The 22,070-nt window shown below is 42.2% G+C and overlaps 1 protein-coding gene across 1 annotated transcript in view; it reads right to left on the reverse strand.

The window, feature by feature from the left end:
* The window catches only part of LOC107112038 (chromosome unknown open reading frame, human C1orf95), a 65,245-nt gene extending 50,490 nt beyond the window's left edge, over positions 1–14,755 (reverse strand). Inside the window, exon 1 of the mRNA XM_015413102.1 lies at positions 14,448–14,755. Within this exon, the coding sequence (XP_015268588.1) occupies positions 14,448–14,643 (196 nt within the window). The 5' untranslated portion in view covers positions 14,644–14,755. The remainder of the gene's footprint in view (positions 1–14,447) is intronic.
* Between the last annotated feature and the right edge of the window lie 7,315 nt (positions 14,756–22,070).

Raw genomic sequence — 22,070 nt, forward strand, 5'->3', positions numbered from 1 at the left:
GTGCCGCATGATGGAGTAAGCTCCCGTCTCTAGTTCCAGCTCCTGCCAACCTAGCAGTACGAAAGCAAAGAAATTGCAAGTAGATAAATAGGGACCACTTCAGTGGGAAGGTAACAGCGTTCCGTGCGCCTTGGTGTTTAGTCATGCCGGCCACATGACCATGGAAATGTCTTCGGACAGCGCTGGCTCTTCGGCTTTGAAACGGAGATGAGCACCGCAACCCTAAAGTTGGATTCGACTGGCTTTTGAGCAAGGGAACCTTTTTAACTTCAGTGTTACCTTAGGTCTCATGGCTGGGACTTCTCCACATTATCCCTTGCCATGTGGACAAAATGGAGTCCTTAGGTAATGAGCCTAGTCCATCATGGCTTGTGCTTCCCTGGTCACAAACTGGAAGCTAAGAGAGCTCTTCCTCACACCCTGAGTTCATGTAACCTCTGTCTCTCTCCCTCTCCCCTTGAGCATGACCTTCCTGTCCCTTCCTGTCCCCAAAAGACAAGTTTACATTGCAGCAATCTGGCTGTTCCCCTCTCTGTCCCTTCCGGGTGTGACATACTATCAGGGTGTAGGGCGGTAAACTACTGTCTTGCCTGTCTGATCTTGTATTCACGGTAAAAATGTATTGGCTGTGAGAGCTACATAGAAACTCCTTTGCGTGACATTCTAGCCTTAGTTATTTTAGACAGAAGCAATCTTTTGCAACTCTTATACTCAAGCTACAGAACCTGAGAACTCTTACAATTCCTCTGAAATATTTGGATTCTTGAGCAGTGCCAGAAAGTGTTCGTCTAAATAAGTCTTAATTGGTAGAGCAACCATTTTTACACCAAAATTACCAGTCTCTCTCCTCAACTCATATCATTGAAAGTGTCAGATAGGTGCACATACAGACACACAAAATCATGTTTATGGAAATGGAATTGTCATGGCAACGGGAAAGGTCTGACAAGTATTTTAAAAATAGCAAATTAACAAGACCCATTTATGAAATTCAAAATCCATTCTTTCATGAATACATTTAAACATTTTTTCTTTGCAGAAAGAGAATAAAGTAGCTTTGCATCTATATAATTTTACACCACCTCAAAATCAGAGATTTAGTGCTGATGGGTAACCTCAAATTTAGAAGCAACTGCAGTGGGAATATTTAATTATTGTACAAGCACCTTCAGTGGTTTTTTGTTTTATTTTTTTACTTCTTTGTCTTGTAAAGCTATTTTACACAAAATGCAGTTATTCCTATTTTCAGCCTGGGTTAGAATTTACATTACTCTGATGATCTTATGTGGGGATTTTCATTAGAAACCATAGTCTGGATCCAAGAAGAGAAGAAAAAGAGTTTGGATTTATACCCCACCCTTCACTACCCAAAGGTGTCTCAGAGTGCCTTACAAACTCCTTTCCCTTCCCCTCCCCACAACAGACACCCTGTGAGGTAGGTGGGGCTGGGAGAGCTCTGACAGAAACTGCTCTTTTTAAAGAACGGCTCTTATCAGAACTATGGCTTGCCCAAGGTCATCCAGCCAGGTGCAAGTGGAGGAGTGGGGAATCAAACCCAATTCTCCCAGATTAGAGTCTGCACACTTAACCCCTACACCAAACTGCTCACTCAGCTAAATCTATATGTCCAAGATTTATATTTTTAAAGCAACTGTCCCCTGTTCTGCATGAAAAACTGCTCTGAAAACCAAAGAGAGGATCAACAGTCGTTTGCAGTATGGCATGGGAATCAGTTGTTTAAAGGAAAAACATAAGTCCCAATGGATATGCCTGACAACATTGCTCTCCAGAGTCCATATTTTTCCCCTGTCCTTTAAAATTGTACTATGAATATGCTCTTTGATCCAGTTCTACCACTTACCAGGCACTTTTTACTACAAATAAAATAACTTAATCATGAAAAATCAGTACGATTCCTTAGAACATATTCCAATGTTCTTAAAACTACAATCCCACACACACTTAGTAGTAAACCCCCTACAGAAATTTACTCCTGAGTAAAGGTGTTGCATCAGTCTAACATTTTATTTTAACTAGTTATTTAATTTAAAAGTTAATCATTGATTAAAGAATCCTCAGAATTTTTGTTATAGTCCAAGATAAAGGATCAGCACTTATCCTGATTTATATAACATTTTTTGTAATCCTGCATGCAAGACTTCATAGGTAATACAAATGTATACAATTTCAAGGACTTCTTAAGACACCAGCTGTCAGTTTGCTATCCATCATGCTTATGAAAATGAAACCCAAATTATTATACTGATATGTCAGCAAAATGGAGCAGTAATCATTCTCATATGAACCACCCACACTAGAAGCTCAAGCACTGTAGTAGCATGTTTCTCTCATTCCAGAGTCACATTTTACAAGACTTATGTCCACTATTCATTGTCTACAAGAAGAACGTCTTGCAGTTCATGCCCTTCCTTTCCGTCTTTAGACAGGTGGTTCTCTTTCCTGAATCTCTGCAAGAAATACATTTTGTCTGCACAATCACTAGAAATCTTCTCAGTTTACCCATATATACACCTCTGTATATACCTTTATTCTTTTAAACCATTCTTTTAAACAAACCTAAATGCCAATGAACTTAAACAAAAATTCTTAGCCACATACACACAAAACCCTTCCCTGTAAGGAGATGGTTGCAAATATAACCATGTTTTAACAGGCTTTTCCTTGGATACGCATGTCCATGCAGTTGGATGCCATGATTCACTTCTTTCCACAGGATTAGAGAAGCAAAGAGGGGGAAAATCATTGATTACTTTTGCTATGAGGAAGAGATTGAGGTAGAAAACTTTCAATGTCGGTCAAAAAACAAACTTTTCTCTTCCTGCTGTACCTGGAATCCACAACAGAGGCAGTAATGGGGAAATATAAGATTCTTCACACAGTATTTCTACATCATTCTAAAAAACCTGGTAGCCATTTACTAAAATGGGGAGGGTGCTCATAGAAAAGAAATGGAATGTATGTATACACAATGACTTGTTCAGTGTCTACACATAGTGTGTCTTGCAGCTCATGCCCGTCCTTTCAATCTTTAAGTGGGTGGTTCTCTTTTTTGAATCCTTGCAAGAAGGACATTTTGTCTGTACCATGCAAAATCTTTTCCAATGGACTTCACGGCATGATTCCAGAATAATTCTAAATCTAAATGAGAGGGCTCTATGGCCTATGTGAGAATGCTGGTACAGCCACACTCCAATAATCCACATGCCTTCAGAGGAAAAAATGTCTTGGCCTATTTCACCTAATTCCTCGTTTTCAAGTTTTAAAAAGTGCTACACACCCAGCCATTCCTTCCATTTACTGTCTTGTCAGTGACAGAAAGAAGTGGAAACGTTCCTTCTGAAGCATGACCTAGTAGAGAAGGTGCAATTTATAGATCTGGGCTCTATTCCTACAGCTCCTACATACCAGCTGTTATATGAATAATCACGGTCCAGTTTGTTCAATGTTCAAGAGCAGGAACACAGGCTAATTGCCCCCATTGTGGTGTCAACTCTTTTTTCCCACTTTATGCAGAGACAGGACATTTGACGCAAGAGTTGAGTGCAAAAGGCCCCCACTGGCATTAATCTGGGCTTTTAGCTTTCAATGGTACTAGATCACAAAACTCTGATCTAATCACATCTTTCACACTATGATTATTTTTTGGTCTCACTGTGTAAAATTGTTCTCTTCTACCACATATAACCCAATCAATTTTACATTCCATTACTATGCATCTGATAAAGTAGACTCTAATCTAGGAAGCCTCATAGTTTTATTAGACTTAAAGCATCACAAGTTCCTGTGATCTGTGAATGCAATTTTTTTTAAAAAAATCAAACCTTAATGAAAATGAACCCTTCATTCCACACCATGCATCCTATTGCACCTTTGCTTTTTATACTCTCTGCAATGTATCAAGTTCAATAGAGTTTAAAAAATGAATTAAATGAAATGATAACCAGAAAACTGCCTCTATCAATCAGAGATAAGATAAACTATATTATTTCTAGATTGAAATACATTCTCTGCAGAATCAATAGCCAAAATAACTACTATACTGGCCTCATGCAGAAGAACATGATATGGATCAAGTAAAAGGAAGTCACTATATAAGTTTATAGGCTGGCAGGTAACTGACAAGCATTGAAATTGTGTACTCTGATATCCAAATTGGGTATCCACAATTCTTACTTAGGGTCTTTTCCGGCCATCGTCCAGGTCTCACAAAATGTTCATTTATGGCTGAGGAAGGCCAGCTTAAGCAGTATTAACAAAGAGACTTATATATATATATTACAAATATGGCTGAGGAGACTTCCTCAATGAAGAAACATAATGGAATAGCTTCTGCTCACATGAAGTTCCAAACATGCAATGAACCCTCTGTATACATGCCAGTGGATTAGAGTTATTCCCTCCGAAAGTAGTAATGCTATTTCTCCCCTTTGTTCTTATAATGAGTCAAAGATTTTTGTGCTAAAGAATCAGATACCCTCCATATATTAAAACAATCTTTAAAGACAGTAATTGTAATACATGTCAACAGAAAAATAGCGGATAGGGAAAAAGACAAAAATTCAGTGTGTCAGAAGCATATTACGGAGCCAAAATCAGCTCCCACGCTGACTGACATACAACCATTCTAACGGTACAGGGTCCACCAGCAATGGGATATAGCCAAATTCTTCCTCTCAGCTCTCATCCAAAGAACATTTCAATGGAGTGTACAAACAAGGGGGGCAGGAAATCTAGAAAACAAGATATTCTGCTTTATACTAGCCAAGCTAGATTTAGCTAATGTGGTCTCCAACTATATACAGCAGCGACGGAATTGTTTATTTAAACCAGAGTCCCCAGCGTGGTGCTTGTGCGTGCCATGGCACCCACCAACATCTTTCCCGGTGCCCGCCAACTGTTCCTAGAATGTGGGTGGGGCCAGGTGGGGCTTTTGCCCAGCAAGACTTCTGATTGTCTACTGGAGGTTTGATGGGCTGTGCAGATTTTTTTTAATGTTGCTTTGGCAGAAGATGCTATCACAGTACAAGGATCTTGACTGTGTGACTAAAGGCAAGCTGTAGCAACCATTTTGTAGCTGAATCTACCACATTGTGTCAGAATACCAAAGGTGCCTGTGGGCTAATAAAGATTGGGGAAGTATGATTTTAACCTTTAGGGTCCATCCTAATCTCTCTCTCTCTCTCTCTCTCTCACTCACACACACACACACACGCACACGCACACGCATAGAGAGAGATCTGATTGAGCTGTGAACAGGCAAGACAGATCTTTCTATAAACCTGGACAGGGCCGCAGGTTTGCAGAAAAATTTGAAATCTTAAAAAAAAAAAAACATTGGGGGTTTTAAAAATGCAAATATGATAAAATGAGCACCTGAGCTTTTAAGTAAGGGATTCCCTCAGTGGCTGTTGCTAGACAATAACAGTATTCCAGGTTTTGTTTCTGTGAACAAAAGGCTAGGGTAGGGGGCAGGGTCCCTTTCAGGCCTATTTTGGCCTTCAAGGGAGGATTCATTGGGTCCAGGCCAAGGTTGCCAGCACCTGGTTGGGAAATTCCTGGAGATTTTGTGGTAGAGTCTGAGAAGGGCAGGGTTTGGAGAGGGGAGAGGCCTCAACTGGATATAATGCCGGAGTCCACCCTCAAAAGCAGCCATTTTCACCAAATGTACAGATCGCTGTTATCTAGAGTTCAGTTGTAATTGTGGCATTAATTCTGAGATCTCCAGGTTCCATCTGGAGGTTGGCAACCCTAGATATGGCAGCAATCTCTGAGTGACTTGATAAAGAATAATGTATGCTGCTTTGGTCCCCCACTGTGGAGGAAGGTGAGGTATAAATGAAGTAAATAAATAATATAGCTGATGGTGGGAGGCAAATAAAATATAGGTTGATGAATGGCTGAGAAGGAGATAATGGGGCATGGAACTCTGGCACCACACAACTAGCCCACAGTTTTCCTAGGCAGAGGCTGCTGGGGGAATGAGGGGAGAAAAGGGTAGATAGGTAGGGTTGGTTGTTTGGTGGGAAGGAGATATGGTTGCCAACTCCAGGTTAGGAAATTCCTGGATTTGGAGGTGGGGCCTGGGGAGGATGGGGTTTGAGGGAAAGGACCTCAGAAGGGTTGCCAACCTCCAGAGGGGGGCTGGAGATAACCCAGAATTACAACTGCGCTCCAGCTGACAGAGATCAGTTTCCATGGAGAAAGTGGCTGCTCTCCAGGGTGGACTCAATGGCATTATATCCTGCTGAGATTGCTTCCCTCCCCAAACCTTGCCTACCCAAGGCTCCACCCCCAAATCTACAGGAATTTTCCAATATGGAGCTGGCAACCCTAGGAGAGAAGAAAGCAGAGGAAAGGGGAGAGGATAATGGGGGCTTTCAGGAAAGGGAAAGACCAGTGAGGGAAGTCCTTACGGGTTCCCACTTTATATATAAAGCTATATATATAAAGCCGTAGGTGGGTCCAACATAAAAAGCAAAGAGGCATTCACCTAAGTAGAACTGAACCCTTCCACCACCGTCCAGTGCTGGAACTTTTCCCTTGCATGGGCTCAGATACCAGAAGTTACTTCAAGTAGGAGAAAAGTCCCTCGTGTGATGGGACTGTGACATAATCAATTACAGGCTGGTAAGCTGTGCGCAGCAGTTGGGGAGCGTTTTAGAGCTGAAGCTGGAGGGGGGAGCGAAGGAAACCTTGATCTATGACCAAAATTCCTTCCATCAGAGGAGATCCAAACCAACATGTTTTGTACTCCCATTCCCCCATTCCATACCACTGTTAGTAAGGGAAAGAATACATCAGTTATGCCAAAACATTGTAGGCAGATTGGGTAGAAAAAGAAATCTACTCAGGCTCGTCTTCAGAAAGAGCCTTGTGTGCCCAGCACAACACCTGCTGCTGCTCTCAGTGTCAGGACATTTGGAATCCAAAATTTAGAAAGAGACAGCTTGCAAATGTCACAAGCCACTCACAATCTCTCGGCTGACACCACCCACAGTACCCAAACAGGCAGCCTCAGGAGCAGTTCCTAAACCAAATTATCCATACTTGGATTGATAGCGGTTTTGTTTTTAAAATCCCTAAATTAGCGCAATGCATTCTAGCATACAACTCCAAACAAAGGAAACCATCTAGCATTAACACCTCCACACTGTATTGTCCTTACATGTCTCCAGCTAAGGAACGTGTCAGTCTTTAAGTTACAGAGCTAGGCTAGCAGAGGAAGAATGTCCTACGTTCTCCTCTATATCAAGGTTCACTTCTCCAAGGTAGGAAAACATCTTCAATGCAAAAGAACAAAAAGCTTTAGGTATAACCAGGGGGAGAAAACACTTTAAAGGACTCATTAAAGTATAAGTAATTAAACCATCTGAAGATAAGGTCACATTACTGAGTTATTAAAATTCACACCACCGTGTTGTTAGGGTCTTTTGTCTTCCTCAGCACCGACAATTTCCCCTTGAAATAATTAAAATTAATATCAGACACTTCGTCATAACTATATACTATTGAGCATGTCTCATCACTCATCACAGGCTCTCAAATCAGAGAGCCAATATACAGATTCGCAGGTGACTGTTTTTCACATAAAGATGAGCACTTCAGTGTTAAAGCCACTGTCATAATAAAGATGAGCAGAATGGTGATGGTTTATATTATACTTTAAAAAAAAGCCTTGGGTCCTGTTACTTTACAATAAGTGTCTCACCCACTGCTATTCAATGCAGGATGCCTTTTGGTTGCTGCTGCTCACACAGGACAGCCATTACGAAAAGAACGGAAGATAGTTCAAAACAGGTGATTACACTTACAGGTATAGAGGGCCCACTTGACAAGTTATGTAATAAGCATAGAAAGACAGCACACTGCTTTTCCACTATACAAAGCAGTATGTATATGTGCGTGTGTGTATAAATGTTTATTTTCCAATAAACAAAAACAAACAAAAACAGACATAACACATACACATAAAATGGGGGTTACATATCTATATCATCTAGCTGTCACCTCCTGCAATGTTTACAATTATCATTATCAAATAGTTTTGCATAAGTGTTTTGCATATTAATATGAAAATGAAATCTATGTTATCTCCTAAGCAAGAAGATCAAATCAGTCAATCCTAAAAGAAATCAACCCTGACTGTTCCCTGGAAGGCCAGATAATGAAACTGAAGCTCAAATACTTTGGCCACCAAATGAGAAGGGGGCACTCACTGGAGAAGAAGACCCTGATGCTGGGAAAGATTGAAGGTCAAAGAAGATGGGAATGGCAAAGGATGAGATGGTTAGACAGTGTCATAGATAAAACAAACATGAAATTGAGCCAACTTCGGAGGACAGCGGAAGACAGGAGGGCTTGGCGTGATCTGGTCCATGGGGTCGCAAAGAGTCGGACTCAACTGTGCGACTGAACAACAAAAATATGTTTAACATTTATATCCTTCCTTTCCTATAGTTCAAGGAAACTTTGAATACATAATTAAATCATCCAGTGACTGTAAAATTCCATATTTCCCCAACCTAACAAAATGCCTGCAACCTACACTCCATTAAAAGCCGTGGTAAATAAAAGAGGCCTACTGTGCCTCCTAAAAGTTTCCAAGGATGGCACTTCCCTCAGGTCCTCAAGAAACCCATTCCATAAAATGGGAGAAACCACAGAATATGGTGTGAACCAGGCCTAGATCTTTTGTGTACCCTTTTCAGTTTTTCTGCCATATTCCTATGTCTGCTTTAACCACTGCTGTCTCATTATGTATGTTCTCTCTATCAGAAGTTGCTTGTTTAATATTTAACACTTAATTAATATTAGTAAATCTAGGTCCGTAGTACTCCAAAGGCAGCGATTTAATCACTTCATTTTTCTGTTCCATGCTGCCCTCGTCAACAATGAGGGAGGGTGAATTTGACATTGGTTTCCCTCATTCCTATTATTTCAAGGTTCTGTCCTTGTTGGGTTGCCTTTTAGTGGTTTGGATTTACACAGCTGTCATTGCCTGCCACTAAGTTGGAAAGGAGCTATCGCCATCTTGCAACTGGCTGAGCTGGCATTTCCAGGTCAGGTCTGCTATCTTCCTTTAAAGGAAACATCAGCACTGCAGGGTATCACCCACTGGAATGACCCTCCATCATGGACTAAGACATTTGATATGGTACTCTGATCCTTGTATACCGCCCTGGAGCCCTAGAATGTTTTAGGTTTGCTTGTTGGAGAAGGCGGATGGCAGGTGAAATATGTGTAAAGGATTTGTTATCAGTTAAGTTGGCCACATTTCAGTGGTGAGTAGGCATGGGAGGTAAGGTATATTGCGAATGTAATATCAATGCCTTTAAATGAATATTTTGAAATACCAAATGAGGGTATATTCTTAATAATCAGTTATCAAACTTTTCTCATAACCAACTCCAAAAGTAATACAAAGCCAAAGGCTCCATACCAGAGTTACAATGTAACACACAAAGTTCCCACACTCTCAAAATACAACAATGATGTGCTATAAATCAAGGTTACAACGTAACATTACTAGTTCCAAAGTTCTCAACATGACAAATTTATATAACAGATCAACTGGAAGTTATGCAGCAACGTGTATCCTAACCATGTAAACATGTTTCCGTCCTCTTTCAAAGCCACATCTCCCTTCTGTTGTGGAGATCAAAATTCAAGTCGGAATCAATGCTCTAGAAAATCTCTTCCAACCAGTAGCCTCCCAGGTATCTAGTACTTCAGTGCAGCATATCAGCCCTTCTCATATGAATTTTGATCTCCACAATGAGAACCAATCTATACAGAATGGAGGGAACCACCCTGGCTCTGCCCAGGTATCCCGATGGAGCCAGCTTTGCTTTCTGAAGGACAGGCTATTACTAGGAGTACTTTCTACCATTTATATCTGACACTAAACATCTCTTCCTCTCTTGAATCCATTGTCCTAGCCACAGTAATCCATGTTTCTGTAACCCCAACACTGAAATACTGTACTGTGCTCTACATGAAATTGTCCTTGAAAATTCAGAAACTATAGCTGGTGCAAAATACATCTATTCACCTCTTGGGTAGGGTGGGGCATCAGATACATATTACTCCAACTTTGCAACAGTTTCATTGGCTGCCTGTTTCTCTCCAGGAGAAATTCAAGGTGCTGGTCAATCTTTAAATCCTTCATGACCTGGGACTCACATATTTGAAGAGCTGCTTCAAATGGTGGAAAAACACTCCCACCATCTCACATCTGGTCAATGCTTCCTACTTTCAAGAGATGTACTTGGCCTCCACAGAACTGATTGCCCTTTTGGGGGTCTCATCCACTCTCTGGAATGGCCTGCCAGGAGGCACATGGAGCTTCTTCTGTAGCCAAGTTCAGAAAGTTATCTATAGCAGCCTTATTTTGCCAGGTCTTTTGCAAAGTTATTTTCTACTGCACCTCTGTGCAGTTTGATTTTCACAATTTTTGGTTGATTAATTAATTGACTTGGTTATTGGTTTTGTGAGAACATTCAGATTCTTTTCGAGTCACTGGTGGGTTGAGGGTTGTTTGGTTTGTTATGCTATTTTATTGTTGATTTTTTTTGTTATTCAATTCATGCAGAGAAGCAAGATACAAATTTTACACAAACAAATAAATACAGGGGGAACATTAAATGTATTACCCATGTGGTCAAGATATTAAAGCAGTCACCTTAATATCTGGACATCACTCACTCAGCAATCAAGAACATACGATTAGCCAATTATGTATACACTGAAGAAGTACATGAACTATTTTTACAGCTAGAACTCATATATTCAATGTACATAAAGTTTCTTTTCCCACTTCAACAAATGCTCACACAAATCAGGAGAACAATTTTAATGGTGAAACCACCTAGTATTGGAAAGCTTTTTTATAAAAGCCCCTCTACATTCCCATGCTACCTTTCCCTTTGAAACTGGAGTCCCAGAAGCTGCATTTGGTTTAGTTAAAAAAGCCATTAAAAGGATCATGGATCTACATGTGATGCACAGTTCTGCACAGCAGTTCTAGAACAGAGGAACTGGAACTTCTGATCCTTTGTTTTTTTAGATGGGATATTACGGTTTCAAGGAAATGGTGAAAATTCCTATACACTTCCTATGCATAAGGTTGTAAAGTGTGCTTAAAGGTGCAATAAATTTCTACAGTGAGGTTGTTGGCAAAAAGGAAACAATAAACTTTGGCATTATTTCATGTGTAATTAAAATCAGGAATAGGGTCGCATTTCCATTATTACTTTTAAAAATAAATGGAAGGCATATATCACAGTATATATTATGAAGTAATAATCTTTACTTCAGGAGAAAGAAAATTCTGATACAAGTAAAGTGACATTTTCCTGCTTCTTCTGTTTGTGTTCAGAAAGGTGAAAAGCAACAGTAAAAAAAACACACAAGCAAATAGTACCATTCAGAGTATGTATTTTTAAGGCAGTTTTCTAGGATAAAATATAGCAACACTGCATTTCATTACTAGGTTAACAGAAGCCCACAGGGAAAGCAAGCATCAAGGTATAATGCTACAAACATTTTCTTGGGACTAGGCCCCATTGAACTCAGTGGCTCTCAAGAAAGTATACATTAAGATCAAGTGGCACACACAAGAGCAAATGAAATGCTAAAAAGCACAAAGAAGCATGCCTGCTCACAAGACTATCCCTAAAACACACAAAAAAAAGAAATTTAGATAGTTGTAAAACTAATGAAACTGCATCTTCTTCTGATTTCAAGTAGAACAAAGAAGAGCAAAGTTTTTAATTTCTTGTACTGGAATGCGTCATGGAAATATAACAGCTGAAAAAGTCAATCAATAGATCCTCTAACACTTGATGTAGCCTCCCAATTTACCAACAAGTAACTGGTTCCATGACTGAAGTTGATCAGCTACCAGTAATGGATATTGAGGCATAATATAACCTAAGCTGAAGTCCTAACTACTAATTAAGCCTGCCCAGTGGGGAGGGCAGGATATTGTTAGTAGTGCCTTGTGCACTAGTTAAAAGCTGGGAATCATCCACTGCTATAGGCACTGATTCTAAAAAAAACACTGGAAATGTAAGTCTTGTTATGATGTCTGTTTTTCCCATTTCCATGTACCAAAGGCACTTTGGGAAACTTGAAAATAACAGGCACTACACACTAATATAAAGGCTAGGGATATCACTGAGAAACAAACTCATCACAGCCTTCACCATCAAGCCTTCATCACAGCCCAGTAGCTCTTAAAAATCCAGTGGGTTGAAGTTCTTTTGTCCAGTGTCCTTTGGCTAGAAACTCATATGTAGGTGGATAATATGGCACGCCAAAGAAAGCAAGTTATTTTAACGGTGATAGACTGTGAGACCTTCTCTCACAAATTCCATTACAACAAACTCCTCTCACTGTAACTCTCTCTCTCACTGAATGCTACCCAAGAGGATGGCAGCCAACTAGCCTGTCAGAAGGGGCTCCAAATTTGTTTATGGTGTTGCTTCATACAGCCCCAATCCTCCTTTTATTGCTACTATAATTTATCTCACACCATGGTTGTTCAGGCCACTTTACAATCCAATAATTTTTTTTAAAAAAAACAACAACCATAGTATGTGGCTTTCAAGCTTAATAAAGACAAAATAAAAAAGGCAACAGCTTGCCAATAAAAGGTCTGGTGTCGGACTCGACTGTGCGACTGAACAACAACAACTCCTACAGTAAGGGTGTCATTGTCTTCAGGAGAGACTCTGTGCCTCTGACAGCTGCACAACAGGCAGAAATGCAACAGGTGTAGAAAGTGTGGCATAGTGACTAGGATCTGGGGGACTGAAGTTAAGAACTCCATTTTGCCCTGAGGCTTGCTAGGTGACTCTGCGCCAGTAGCTCTCCCTCAGCCTAACCAACCTCAAAGGGTTGTTGGTGCCAGGATAGAACAGAGGAGGGGAGAATCCACTCTGGGTCCCCACTGGGGGAAAGGTGGATTATAAATAATTGCTGTAATGGAAATATATCCCCCTCACTGTGTTTGCACAAGACTATGACCATTGAATTTCTGCCTGCCGAGCAGCTGCAAAGTCACATCTCTTGCAGGAAAAAGCAGTAGGAGGGAACCTTGTATTTGAAAAGTCTTGACTGAAGACTGCTCCTTGGCTCTGCCCCATAGTCTGTGCCAATCACAGCAGTTTGAACACTCCATAGTTTAGGTTCCTCTTCCCCACTAGAGCAGAAGATCTTTCAGTCTTTGAAAGAGGGATATTTTCCTTTCTTGCCCATACAGAAATCCCTATAGGTATCAGTGGAAGAACAATGCTAACCTGCATTTCCTTTAGGGGAAGAGAGGAAGTCAGTATGGTACTTCATGAACCTGCTGTCCTGCAAGTTGGAATACGCAAACCTTACTGCCTCCAGAACAAGGGGTGCATGTTTATAGACACTGCTCATATTTTAACTGTTCAAGCAAAAGTTGCTTGTGCCTCTCCCAGTCCCACCTCTACATGCAACAACCCAATTAGATGCAAGAGCACATTTGCAAGGATATCGTTTTGTACCAGATTAATTAAAAAGAGACCACTGCCAGCTACATAAATTCAAAGTCACCAAAACAGATTAGGATCACCGTGCCACTCAGAAGAGTGGCAAGCAATGCTCCCTCTAAGCTGTGGAGTCTTGTGAGCAAAAATTCTACTTTGTGAGCTACTGGCATTAAAGTTGTGAGTGAGCAATTTGGCTACTGCATAAATTAAGTTTGCTCTGGAGCCATCCTTCCTGAGCTAAGACAAAACGCTGTGAGCCAGAGGCTAAAAATCTACGCTAGCTCACACTTACTCAGTTTAGATGGAACACTGGTGGTAAACTATGTGTTCTGGAGAGCTCACCCCAGAGTATAAGAAACTATGAATGGAGAAGTAGGTTAAGATGCAACTGATCCATACTAAGTAGTGCATTGATTCCCCCCCCCCCTTTCTGTAGGCTTCCCGTACCCCGAGATTACTCAGCGGGCTACCCTGACTTGCTTGCTACGATGTGCATAACCGTCTTCCCTCTGCGACCCACTTTCCGATCTTCCAGATTAGGGAGAGCAGCAGGTTGTAGGGAACTAATGAGCTGCTTGCCCATAAGAATAGCATGCAATCAGACCATGAAAAGCTTTCGCAAAAGAGTCTATGCTATTCTTACATACAAGAGCAACATATTGATGCAGGAATTGATGGAGAAATAACCTGCTCATTCTCGAGCACACTTCCACACGACAACCCCCCCCCCCGTGGACCGCCGCCGTACCCCACTCCCGGGGCCAGAGGCACCCTCCCACGCCTTAAAAGCATCTCCCGCCTAGGCAGTTTTGCACGCGCGCGCGCACACACACGCACTCGTGCAACCGCCTGGCGGCGGGCGTGCAAGTACTCCACGCGGCTGCCTAAAGGGCAGCGACCGCTTACCTAGTCCCGGCACGAAGGTGTTGAGGAATAAACAGATAACAGCCACGGGGAACGGCATGTAGGGAATAGCCGCCCGCAGGGGCCCCTTCTTCTCTCGAACTTGCACCACTACTCCGCCGGAGGAAGAGGCGGCGCCCCGACCAGCGTCCCCGGTCGCTGCTCCGGCCGAGTCCCCTTCCTTAGGACCGTGGTCCATGCCGCCTGTTGAAGCGGTCTTGCCACGAGGAGAGGGCACGAGGCAACCGCGTCCCAAAGGCGCTTTGGTCGGGGGAGCCGCCGGGGCGAGAGTCCGACTCTACCAAAGCGGGCGCCCGGTCTGTGCCTTTGGAGTGGAAAGAGCGCGAGGCACTGAACGGAACACGCGCCCAGGCTTAAAGAGGCAGAGCAGCGCCCTCTCTCCGGGTCTTTCTCTCACACGCTCCCTCCCGCGCGCTATCCGAGTTATTCGGGCCACGCGAACACGGGCGCGCGCCTGGCTCTGCCTGGCTGCCCTTCCCGCCGAGAAGCGCGCGAAGCCTCGTGCGCCCACGGCCTCCTTTCCCGCTTCTTCAGCGTCTCAGGCAGTTTCTCTTCCTCTCTCAGTTATGCACATAAGTTTGCCCGGTCGACTGTTCGTTGCAACCCTCAAGCAGAAATGCAGCACGAGAAGCTTTTTTTAATTATTATTATCAGGGGTCTTGTTGTAGAAAAAGAGCTGCGGGAGCTCATTAGCATAACTCATTAGCATAACTTATTTGCATATGCCACGCCCCCTGACATCACCGGAAGTGACAGAAGGCCACACCCCCTGACATCACCGGAAGTGTGTCAGAAGGCCCGGCTACTTACCCTCCTGCTTCATCCTCATTCCCAAACGGAATGAGGATTGAAGCAGAGGGCGGGGTAAAGAAGGGGGTGGGGCTTCACCACGTGACCGCCCCGCCCCCTAGAGGTTCTCTTCCGGAGCTCCGTACCTGAGAGCTCCCCCCCCACTAGAGCCCTGATTATTATTATTTTTACGATGCCCGGAAAAGCAACGCCTGAGGCTCTACTACTGCCAGTTTGAAGGCACTAAAAAGCTCCCCTCCCCGGCCCGGTACGTGATAAAGTGTACGGTATGTATTAATAGTCAACTGGAATTTAAACTAACCCAGACTTCCAAAATGACCAACTGCATTGTGGGAACCACAAATTCAAAAGATGTCATACTTCACATCATTAAAAATATGGTACTGATGCCTCCAAGATGCTGCATGAGCGTGTATGCTGCTGTACGGTACACGCAATGGATGCATAGCTGCATTTGTTATCGCCTTGGACATACCATTCTCACACTGAAGCTGCAGTCAGCTTCTAATGAAACCGTCTGTCATTAAAATGGGAGTTTCAGCAACAGCAGGACAATGTTGCTTCTGAGATGGCACTCAGCAATTTCACATGCATACATTTCACTATTTCCAATGTACCTAAATATTTACTCTCCAGCACATATACTTTCCCAGCCACGGGTGCATTCTGGAGCACATACCCTATGCGTAGAGATGTATTCAGAGAAAAGATTCACATAGGGTAAGACTAATACCAGAGCTCTCGTGACCTATTTATAAAGAGAGGCATACTTCTGACATTTAGCATTTCCTGCTTTTTAGAAATAAATTGCAGCTTCCAAGATATAGTCATGTCATTACATAATAACAGCACCAACAAGCTATACACAAGATAGCTTTGGGCAATCTGACTGAGATATTAGTTACGGATCAATGCAGATGGCAGAGCTCGCAAAAAGGAAGCTGCATAATAAGTCCTTACACAACCTGATGCTTTCCTTTTTGTGGGCACCACTTCCTGTACTTCTGGTTTAGCCCTGGCACCACAAGGAGCTTCTTAATGTTTCCACAGGGAAATACTTCTCCTCCATGTCTGTAGACTAACAGTGCCATGCTAAGAAGAGTTACCCCCCCCCCCCCCCCCCCCCGTTTAGAAAGGTATAACTGCTTAGGATGGACTAGTTAAAGTACTGCAGTGCATAAGGCTAGCAGAGAGACACCAGAGGTCACAGCAGGATTTGAAGGAGTATGTAACAGTGTTAGCTAAAATGTCCCTCAAAGAGATAATTTGGTCTGGTGTAGCGTTGGTTTTTTGCTGTTATGCATTACAGTACAATTCTGCTAGTTTAGGCCTACCTACGCTTTATCATACAATTTCTCTTGGTAGTCTCCCACACAACCACTCATTTCATTGCCTGTATACACCCACAAGAAATCTCTCAAGCCTGTTGCACACAAAGTAAATTTGCTGTACAGATCCAGATAGGAGACTGTTTGCATTGTACATCTACACCACCATGTGCAACTAGTATACCTATGTCAAATTTACCTGCCAACCAGGGCTTCCAGCTGCATATGGAGGTTAGATGGCGACCATTTAGTATACAAACAATTTCCTACAATTAACTGGTACCTGTGGGAAATTTTAGCTGTGTGAATCATCTCCATTGATACATTAATATTTCTCATGTATTGCTTGCCCCTTACTGTCAAGGCATGTGTGCCAAGCTTGATTTTACTCTTTAGATCCCTACAAATCACTTCATCTATTTTAGCTCAAAGCAAAATATTTTTACTGAGAAGTTCATACTTGCCTTCACATTGACATGCAGACAAGAACTCAAGCAAGGGTATTTTTATTCAGCGTTAAATTCTAAAGATAAATATTGTTTAATAAATGTATGAATGGCAGCAATAATACATAGTGACTCTTTCATATGGATGTGTGCTCCACACTATCTTATGCAAAGGAACACCTGGGAAAGAAAGAGAAAGAGCAAGACAGGATAGCAAGATATTTTATGTGATTACATTATTTTTGTGAAAATTGATTACAAAGCTGTAAAGCAGCTAATACTAACAAAAACTTATACATGGGTTTGATTTGTAGATTAAACCTGTGGAAGCATGGCCCTGACCTGGGTAGCCCAGGCAAGCCTGATCTCGTCAGATTGTGAAAGCTAAGCAGGGTTGACTCTGGCAAGTACTTGGATGGGAGACCTCCTTGGAATACCAGCAGTCGGGGGCAGGCTTTATTCAGCCACCTCTCTGAATATCCTCCAGGCCCCCAGTAGGGGTCAGTTACCAGAGGCCGCCATGACTCCCAGGTGCACACACAGTCAGCAGAGGTCGCCATGACTTCCAGGCGCATGTACACGTGGACACACACACACACACACACACACACCTGCACACTGTAAAAAAACACACTGGAAGCATGCACTGTCAGTTTACTAAATGTGCCTTCATTGTGTTCCCTAATCGCTTAGTTCCTAACACCCTGAAATATCATTTATTAGTATCATAAGATGTAAAACTCTTCCTACAGGGTATTTGGAATCCACCACACAAAGTGGGGAATAGAATGTTAATAGAACTTGAAGGTTGTTTGTTGATAGAAATGGCAATATCTGTGGTCACTGCAAATGGGCCTGAATTTTTAAATAGTTAATGGAAATATTACGAACATATTCATCAGAGAAGTGTAAATAGACAAATAGACAGAGAGGCTGAGAGAGAGCATGGTATAGTGGCTAGAGTGTCAAACTAGGATCTGGGAGATCCAGGTTCAAATCCCCATTCTGCCATGCACGTTTGCTGGGTGACCCTGGGCCGTTCAGTCTCTCTGTGCCTAATCTTTCTCATGGTGTTGTTACAAGGATAAAATGGAGGATAGGAGAATAGTGTTGAAAGCTGCTTTGGGTCCCCACTGGGGAGAATAGTGGACTATAATGATCTAAAATGCTATTAATAAAATAATTAAAGTTGTACTTTGGTAGCAGCATAAATATAAACCCTCTATTAAAACCAAGGCATAGTTTGGATTAAAATTATCTGCCATGAATTCATTTCAACCACTGCAGTGGTTTAAAGGATATGAGCAGCTTCACAGAAGACTTTATTCTTAAATTACTTTTGATATGATAAACTTGCCATAAATTGATTTTACTAGGAATTTCTACATTGCCCTGGCATGTAGCCTCTACGTTCAGTGGACAGCAGAATCATGTCTCAGATATGCACATGCTCTTCCTACCAAATGACAGCGAAGAATGTGCATCTTATCAGGTATACTCATGGATGCATCCTTACCTACATGGACCTAGTCAGGCAATTCATACATCCTTGTTGTGGCAGGTGAATTCTGTGGACAGTCAATTACTTCCACGCCAACTCTCATGACCTGTTTCATAGTGACAGAAGGGGCTAGAAAATCTCAAATCAAAATATTTAGACTGCAGTAACTCTGCATAGGATTGCACTAAGTCTTGCTTCTTCGCACCACCCTATCTAAAATCCACATGACCAGTTAGTGTGTGACTGTACCCAGGGCTCTTCTTGTAGAAAAAGCCCAGCAGGAACTCATTAGCATAATAGGCCACACCCAACAGCAGGAACTCATTAGCATATTGGGCCACACCCCTGACAGCACAGCTTATTAGCACATTAGGCCACACCCCCATGTTACCAGAAGTGTGGTTATCCAGCCACACCCACCTTTTGCTGTTTATTCTCTTTACCTTGTTTGTTGTCAAAACCCACGGCTTTTTTTTGTAGCAGGAACTCCTTTGCATGTTAGGCCACACCCCCCTAATGTAGCCAATCCTAATGAGTTTCTGCTGTTGGGTGTGGCCTATTATGCTAATGAGTTCCTGCTGGGCGTGGCCAACTTGGGAGCCAGCCGGAACTCCGTTCCTGTGCGTTCCTGCCCAAAAATAGCCCTGACTGTACCCCTAGTCACTTTCTGTAGGGGATAACGATTCAAAGCTGATATTCAGGGGCGAATGCTTGAAAACTAGATATATCAGCCTATTTTACATGAAGGCTTTTTCTTGTCCAGAAATCTTTATATTTATCTATAATTCAGCCAGCTGTTCTATTGGAATCATATTAAATTTTAAGCTTTAAAACAGGAGTGTCAAAACTACAGCCCACAGGCTGGAATTGGCGCCCAGGCCTTTAATCCAGCCCTGGAGTGGGGATCTCTCCTCTCCCCCCTCCCCTGCCCACTGTTCTGAGTTTGAGCTGCCTTGGAGTATAGAGAGCAGAGGGTGGGGCTGCTTCTGAGAGCAGGAAGCAGAGGGTGGGGCTACCTCTGAGCAGAGAGTACTGGGTGGGTATGTCTCTGAGAATGGGAAGCAGAGGGTGGGGCTGCCAAAAGTCCCAGCTACCGCTCCTGGCCTCTAGTCCTCCTCACAGGTAGGAGCGGTGTGTGTGTGTGCCGTGCTGTGATCCTTGTGCTTCTTTTTTATTTAAAAAATTGCTTTGCAAAATCCAAGTATTCCCCCACCTTTCCAATTTAGGCAGGCACTTTTTGAGGGTGTTGGGGAGGGGGAAGGTCTGGGAACAGCCAAGGTTAAAATACAGAGTTCTACAAACTCAAGGGACTCCAGTTTTGCAGAGAAATATTAGTTTTAACACATATACCTTCCTAATGTGGAGCGCCAGTGGAATAATAGCAGAACAAGTACTGAAGAGGACACCCAAAATTATTATCTCAAACCACCCTGTAAAGCCCCCCTGAGACCCTGGAGAGCCACTGCCACTCTGAGTAAAGTGTGTGTGTGTGTGTGTGTGTGTGAGAAGCTTGCAATGCTCAGCCATTTCATGTTTTTCCCTGGGTCTTAGGCTCAGACCATTTATATTTGTAGTTTATATTTTTAAGGGTAGGGGGGAGATTTGCGACCAACCATAGTTAAAATAGAGTTCAACAAACTCAAGGAACTTCAGTTTTGCAGATAAACATTAGTTTTAACACACACCCTCCTAATGTGGGGCTCCAATGGAATAGCTGCTATAATATCTTTAATTGTGTTTGTCTATGTCCTTTATAAAGTTTATATCTCTGCTACCTGGCATTACATTTTATGACACACATGGCCCGACCCAACAGAGTCCCATTTATGTCAAATCCAGTCCTCATAACAAATGAGTAGCACCATACTCTGGAACTCTCTCCCTTGGGAGATTCGTCTGTCCCCTTCTGCTGTCATCTTCCAGCAGGTGAAGGCTTTTTGTTTTGTTTGGCATTCCCTTCATGATCCCTCCTTTCTGACCAATGTTTTAAGTGTTATTTTTATGTCTTCATACGTGTTTTAACTGTTTTAATTGTTCTGATGATGTATGTTTTTGGTGGGGGGTTGGTTTTAAAATGTGATTTTATTATGTATGTTTTAATTTTTAACCGCCTTGGTGACTGAAGTGAGGGCAGAAAGGTGGGATATAAAGTTTGTAAATAAAATAAAAATAATAAATACGTGTGGGATTTTTAAATGCATATCATACAGTGATGTAAATAGATTTTAGTTCCCAGAAGCTCTTGTTATCTTTATGTGTTTTAAAACTAGAAATTCATTTGTATAGCTGAATAATATGAAGTAAATTTGGAAATGGATTTAGAGGAACTTCGATGGATACTATGATGACATCCACATATGTAGTCAGTTTGATTTCTTCCATCCATTCTGCAGCACCCCCTTATCAGAAAAAAATATTCTCCAGATAACAATTAGTAATAGGGAATAAATTGTTTACTAACATTCTAGCAGAGGGAAAAATACAAAAAAATTTCATCCACTTGAAATATTGCTTCAGATTACAGGTGCCAGTTACTCCATAAGAACTAAACCCATTCAATATGGTTGAAAGCTTTTTCAGAGTCTGTGAAGAGATGGACAACTGGAATTTCCTGTTTGTATTGTGTTCATAAATTGCTTCATACTGTTGTAGATTTTCTTGCCTGTAATAAAGCCAGCTCAATCGTATTATTATGTGGTATCATATTTGCCATGATTTCTACCAGAATGCTATGATTAAGTGAAGAAATTGGCCTATAGTAGCGTAGTGTGACAGCACTTTCGCCTTCTTTAAAAATTGAGATTGTCTTTGAGAGAGTATAACTGCAGCCTCCCCACCCCACACACCCCCCCGGTGGATCCAAGGACGACACAAGGATAATTGAGCCGATAGGCCTTATTACTGCTCCATGCCAGCACAACAGCACTAGCATTGGAGGTAGGCTCTCACCAGCAGAACCCCTACATGAGTAAAATGACAGGGGAATTAAGAAAGTGTAGAGCTTCGCTGGGATCTTATGCTGTATCTGTATCCTACCTCAGCATAAGAGTTCCTTCCCTCTTCTACTGCAAAGCACTCTCTTATGAAGACGCTTTGCAGCGGAGAAGGGGTCATTGGTTGAAGGTCCAAATTATCTCCTTCAATAGCCTCATATAGATATTTAAGGCTGTGGTCGCACACGCCATTTGGTGCTGAGGGGAAGCAAGCCTATTTCCCCCAGTGGAAATTGACATGGTATTTTAAGATCACACATCCTTTGTAGCTGCGGGCTCAGCCCATCACTGCCCAATCTGATGGCACGTTTGGGTGAGTGGGATTTTTCTTGCCTTTTGTTTCCCATGCACTTTATTGTATTGCGCCGCCAATGATGTACAAATGTTTTTATAATGTTTATGTATTTTACTCCAAATTGTATATTGTTTTATTGGTTTTATGTAAGCCGCCCCTGAGCCTGCTTTGGCAGGGAGGGCGGGGTAAAAGTTAAACAAACAAATAAATACATGTACATATACAAGGTATT

This window comes from Gekko japonicus, unplaced genomic scaffold, assembly GCF_001447785.1.
Source record: "Gekko japonicus isolate JY-2015 unplaced genomic scaffold, Gekko_japonicus_V1.1 scaffold3270, whole genome shotgun sequence".
Taxonomy (NCBI): Eukaryota; Metazoa; Chordata; class Lepidosauria; order Squamata; family Gekkonidae; genus Gekko; species Gekko japonicus.